This window comes from Atta colombica, unplaced genomic scaffold (assembly GCF_001594045.1).
Source record: "Atta colombica isolate Treedump-2 unplaced genomic scaffold, Acol1.0 scaffold189, whole genome shotgun sequence".
NCBI classification, from domain to species: domain Eukaryota; kingdom Metazoa; phylum Arthropoda; class Insecta; order Hymenoptera; family Formicidae; genus Atta; species Atta colombica.
The window spans coordinates 2,356,182-2,362,302 of record NW_017259281.1 but is presented as its reverse complement, the minus strand read 5'-3'; the positions used below and the strand labels follow the sequence as shown (position 1 = coordinate 2,362,302).

The following is a 6,121-nucleotide window of genomic DNA, read 5'->3' as shown; positions in this document are numbered from 1 at the left end:
AAGAGTGACCATATTTTCACTCTTTTTTCAAAATAGGCTAAATTTTCAGTCTCTTCGAGTAAGATTTCACTCCACGAGATTTAGAAAGTATATATATATATATACTCAATATATGTACAGAGTGTACATTTTTATAATTAAATAATTTTTTTTCTTGATTTTCAGTTAATTTTCGATTGTATTTGCGGAAATATTTCGTGAATTATTAAAAAAAGATTTTAACTCTAGAACATATTAGTCTTTAGTAAACACGATTTTTGATTTGATTTCTTGTGCTAAATGTCGATAATATTATATATTATGTTGTCTTTAATGTTATAAAGAATATTTTCCTAATAAGTTATGAGTTTTTTTAATATAATAGTTATAATAATATGTACTGTTTAAAATGTAAATGCAATATATTTTCAATTTGTAGCCATTCATGTATATTAAAAAAACATTTTTACATTACTCAATTTTTTGGACAGCTCACACTTGAACTTTTTTTTGTAATTTAAAATGTCAATTTTAAGATATTGGACCATATTTTTTTTTTTAAACATTTTTATTTTAGAGTTTCACATTTTTGTATGGAACAATGTATTTTTTCTCATCTTGTTAAGTATATTTAGTTATAACAATTTATCTACAATTTGTTATGAATGTACAATTGTACAAATACTTTGTAAAGATGTCAAAATATACGTAAAAATCGTTTAATAATTTTTATATACTTTTAAAAGTGATGAAAATTAATCTAGAACAGAAATGACCATGTAGTATTCAAAACTGAGATGTCTTAACTATTAAGGATTAAATTGAAAAAAACCCCGCACGAAATCATAGGATTTTCGGCCCTCGAAATTGGCTGAAACTTTATTATAGTTCTTGACTCACTGATCAAAAGTATTCATAGGCACAAAGCTTGAAAATGACTGATTTTTTTTATTATAGTCGTTTAAAGTTTTATTTTATTAATGCTTCGAAATCAAGTTTTTGTAATGAATAAAGAGATTTTAGATAACAATATGCCATCCATTCTTTCCATCCTCATTCCCCCCACCACTCCCCTCCTCCCAATCCCACAATATATGCCTGCGCGCATATTTTTCTTCTCTTTTTTTTTGGGCATCCCAAACGTAAGAAGTAAAGAAACTCACGAAAATCAACTCCAAATGAATGAAACATCTATCATGTCCACGGCATTTATTCTCGATAATTCTGAAATTTAAAAAACTAAAATCATAAACATACTATTGATACATATACATACACGCGCCACACGCAGGCACGCGCGCATACATAAGTGTAATAAAAAAGATTTATTTCGATTTTTATGCACTTTTTTCGTATAAAATTGCGCGCGCGGATGTATGAGGGTGGAGGAGGGTGATGGGGATGAAGTAAGGAGATTGAGGGAGTGAGGGTGAAGATGGTGAGAGGATAGCATATTGATATCTAAGATCTATTCATTTATTACAAAAATTTGATTTTAATTAATAAAATAAAACTTTAAACGGCTATAACAAAAAAAAAGATCATTTTCAAGCTTTGTGCCCTGTGGGCACTTTTGATCAAGAGTCAAGAACTATATAACATACTAAAGTTTTAGATAATTTTATCGAGGGACAAATTTCTATAATTTTGTGCGGGGACCTTTTATAAAAATGAGTATTAAATATATATTGTACATATGGAACAGTTCAATAAGGTTAATATTATTATTTAACGATACGATGTTATAGTTTAAATGGAAATATTCTTATATTATTTTCATTTTTTAAAATATGATTAGTTATTGAAATAATTTTTATCCAGATTCTACATTGCTGCCGAATTTTTTGTATTACTTTCTAAGATAATATAGAAATATCTATAATTTTTTTATTTTGTTAAAAAATATGTATAATACATCCTTAACAACTTGTATATGAAACAATTTATGATCTTTTTACAGATGAAAATGAGTGATTCCATGGATGGAGGCCTGGATAATTCTGAAAGCATGGGTGGTGGAATGGGTGGTGGGATGGGTGGCGGGATGGGTGGCGGGATGGGTGGCGGGATGGGTGGCGGGATGGGTGGCGGGATGGGTGGCGGGATGGGTGGTGGCATGGGTGGCGGAATGGGTGGCGGAATGGGTGGCGGCATGGGTATGGGTATGGGTCGCGGTGGTGCAATGCGAGGAAGTGGAAGAGGAGGAGGTCGTGGCGGTGGTGACAGAAACATGGCCAATAGATCACAAGATGTAAGTTTACATTTTATATTCCTTGTCTTTTTCATAGTAGCTATTGAAATAATACTGAACTTTATATCATTTTTAGGATCGATTGATGGAACGTGTCATGGCTGTTAGTGGACCCACTCATGAGCTTCCACCACAGGATACTACAGAAAAAAAGTTTAGTGGCCGGAATCGTTTGTACGTTGGAAATTTGACAAACGATGTGACCGAGGAAGAAATACAGACCATGTTCCAAAAATATGGAGAAATATCCGAGTTGTTTGTGAATAAAGAAAAAAGTTTTGCTTTTCTCAGATTGGTAATTATATGAACCACAGTTATTTAATAATCAAACAATCTTGTTATATCCACATTTCTTTATGACACTAAGATGATTATATTAATTACCGTTTGATATGAAATGATAAAAATTTCTAGCTGCATAATTTTGAAATGATTATATATTGCTATTGCTAAGCTATTTTCTAACTTGCAACTTCAAATTAGGAAATGATTGTTTTTATTTTCTATTTCAGGATTATAAAGCAAATGCTGATACGGCTAAGCGCGAACTAGATGGCTCAATGCGCAAAGGTCGTGCGTTGAAAGTACGCTTTGCTCCTCATTCATCGACAATCAAAGTAAAGAATCTAACGCCTTGGACATCTAATGAACTCCTTGAAAGAGCCTTTAGTGTCTTTGGCGAAATCGAGCGTGCAATAGTTAAAGTTGACGACAGAGGTAAAACCACTGGCGAAGGAATAGTTGAGTTTTGCCGGAAACCATCTGCTCAGTTAGCTCTGAGAAAGTGCACAGAGGGTTGTTATTTCATTACAGCGTAAGTTATCACAATTTTCAACAAATTTTTTAACAAATCCCCGACGCCACGCTTGTTTGATATGTTCTAATCTACAAGTGCCTAATAATAAGAATTGTAGGGGTAGAAAAAATATAGTTTCACTTAGGAAACATAGTTGATTAGTTTCATTAATCGCTGTGTGCTGACACGTGAAACACAAATTTATCATAAAAAGAAATATATAAAAAATGAAAGCATATACAAGTTGTAAAAAGTTTCTATTTCAGTTCCCTTCGACCAGTAGTTGTTGAGCCATTTGAACAACAAGATGATGTGGACGGTTATCCTGACAAGAGTTTACCACGCAAAAATCCAGAGTTTTTCAAAGCGCGTGAGATCGGGCCACGCTTTGCACAATTAGGTAGTTTCGAACATGAATACGGTACAAGATGGAAGCAATTGCATGAATTATACAAGCAGAAAGAAGAAGCACTCAAACGAGAAATGGCAATGGAAGAAGAGAAATTGGAAGCCCAAATGGAATTCGCTCGATATGAACATGAGACAGAACTTCTGAGAGAACGTGTGTATTCTAATATTAATATATAAAGTATCTCTTCCCTTTATATAAATTATTATAAAAATAAAAATAATTATTTAGACTTAAGAATTTTTTAAAATTGCCAACGGAGAAATCTACGAAGCAAAACTAAATGTTGTTAATACTTAATCTATCTTTAATATCTAATCGATATAAACATTGATATAAACGATATAATATACAAACATTTCAACCTTCATCTTCAGTTTAAAACATAAAAATAAAGATAAAAATAAAAGGGTCGTAATATCGATTACATAATCGTTAAATATTTAAAAATTGAATATGTCGTTTTCAACAAATTTTGTAACATCCCCGACGCCACGCTTGTTTGATGTATTCTAATCTACAAGTGCCTAATAAGAATTGTAGGGGTAGAAAAAATATAGTTTTATTTAGGAAACATAGTTGATTAATTCCATTAATCGCTGTGTGCTGATATGTGAAACACAAGTTTAACATAAAAAGAAATATTTAAAAAGTGAAAGCATGAAGTTGAAGTAATTATTATATCTTATTATATTATAGAACTGCGCATGCGCGAGGCGGATCGCGAAAGACAGAAGAGAGAATGGGAAATGAAAGAGCGACAAGCAGAAGAGCAAAGGACTCGCGAAGAAGAATTAAGACGACGTCAACAAGAAGAAATGGCGATACGTATCCGAAGACAGGAAGAAGAATTGCATAGGCGTCAACAGGAAAACAATTTGTTCATGCAGGTCCGTTGAGTAATAAAATTGTTTAACTTTGAGATATTTATTATTATATTTTTTTTGAAAGATTCGATATCTCAATTATCGTGTATTTATATTTGTATCTTTTCATATTCTAGGAACAAGCAATTCGCAGTGGTGGTGGTGGTGGCGGCAAAAGTTATGATTCTGTCAGTAGCAATGATCGTGATGGATATGGTCAACCTGATGGTAAGTAATAAGTTTTTATTTTTTTATATAAAAAATATAAAAAAATATATTAAAAAGATATTAAAAAATGTATAGAATTAGAAAGAGCACAATATAACTGCAATCTGTATTATATATATTATATTATAGCCATATGCACTAAAAGCTTTTAAACTTTATTAAATATATAGTTCTATGCACAAGTTCTGAACTTGTCGAGCATTGAACTATAGAACAACAATTTTTATCATTTCTCATTTTTTCAGTATTGTCATAATTTACGTTCTGTATTTTAATCATATGTTTTTATTATTTTTTTACAGGTGGAAGCGGCATGCCAGTGGTAATGTATCTCTTTCGTTAATTATTTTCTTCTATAACATGTATTACAGCATTAAGTTTTTTTCTTAAAACATTTGACTTTCTTTTCTATGAAAGTTTTCTTTTTTCTTGTTGGGCGGTACAATTTTGAAATATATTATGCGCAAACCTTATTAAAATGAACGGAATACTGTGCCATGCATGACGAAATGCACTTATTTCTTATGGTGTACAACACCATAAAATTAAATTAGGAGAGTTGAAACTCTGATATTATTCCCAATTGAGCATGCTCTTCAATATCAAACAGAGTTCTAATGTCTGCAAAATCGGGATAATATTCAGTACCTTGTTTTTATGAAAATATATATACATTAATAAAGATTTATTTTGGATATTTATAACATGTGGAGGAATCAATGATGTGCATAATATTTAGAATTTAGACACTTTGAAAAATGACACTTCAATACTGCATGAGTGTCAATATTAACACTGATTTTAGTTAAAAATTTTAAATCTTCATTAACTAGCATTTTTGCAAAGAAAACTAGCACCGTTTGCAAAGACTGTAAACGATTATATAGCTATTTTTGCTATTTACTCATAAGTATATTTCTACTGATGAAATACGCTTTTGTTTTGCATCTAATCTTGATGCACGGATACATTTGAATTTATGATCTACTCTTTACGAAGCGAAATCTCCCATCGGGAATACCGATGCCAATAATTACGTTCAGCAAAAAAACTGTTCAATGAGCGTTCAGTGATTTTTGAATATGATTTATTCTTTTCTTTAGTTCTTCATTGGATCTAAGTGTAGGAATTAATAATATTAAGAAATCACACTGAGCGCTTACTGATTAGTTATCTCTACTGATCGCAGCATTGACTTCATACTGAAAGTTTTGTTCAAAACTTCCAACTTCTGTTTTATACATATATAAATATGAACCAGCATGCGAATAGTGCAATGTTGAAATTTTATCGCAGCGTTGAAGCAAATTAATGAACTGTGATTTTCATAACAAGCATTCTATTTTCTGCTGCAACATTGCAGCTGGAGAGATCGGTTATAATAATCATCGTTAATCTTTAACAAACAAATAAATTTTACTTAATAAGTTTTGCTATATATCGATTAAATTATGTGTGTGTGTGTGTGTGTGTGTGTATATATATATATATACACACACACACACACACACGTCACAGTCACAAAGTGTTAATTTTAGTAAATATATACACTTACTAGTTAATGTGTACATTTACATATAATAAATATATAC

At 31.1% G+C, this 6,121-nt stretch overlaps 1 protein-coding gene across 1 annotated transcript in view; it reads left to right on the top strand.

Moving 5' to 3' along the window:
- The window catches only part of LOC108686781 (protein no-on-transient A-like), an 11,288-nt gene that overhangs the window by 1,598 nt on the left and 3,569 nt on the right, over positions 1 to 6,121 (top strand). Inside the window, exons 2-8 of the mRNA XM_018192246.1 lie at positions 1,940 to 2,230; positions 2,307 to 2,525; positions 2,743 to 3,044; positions 3,293 to 3,588; positions 4,135 to 4,325; positions 4,439 to 4,529; positions 4,832 to 4,851. Coding sequence (XP_018047735.1) covers positions 1,940 to 2,230; positions 2,307 to 2,525; positions 2,743 to 3,044; positions 3,293 to 3,588; positions 4,135 to 4,325; positions 4,439 to 4,529; positions 4,832 to 4,851 — 1,410 coding nt within the window. The remainder of the gene's footprint in view (positions 1 to 1,939; positions 2,231 to 2,306; positions 2,526 to 2,742; positions 3,045 to 3,292; positions 3,589 to 4,134; positions 4,326 to 4,438; positions 4,530 to 4,831; positions 4,852 to 6,121) is intronic.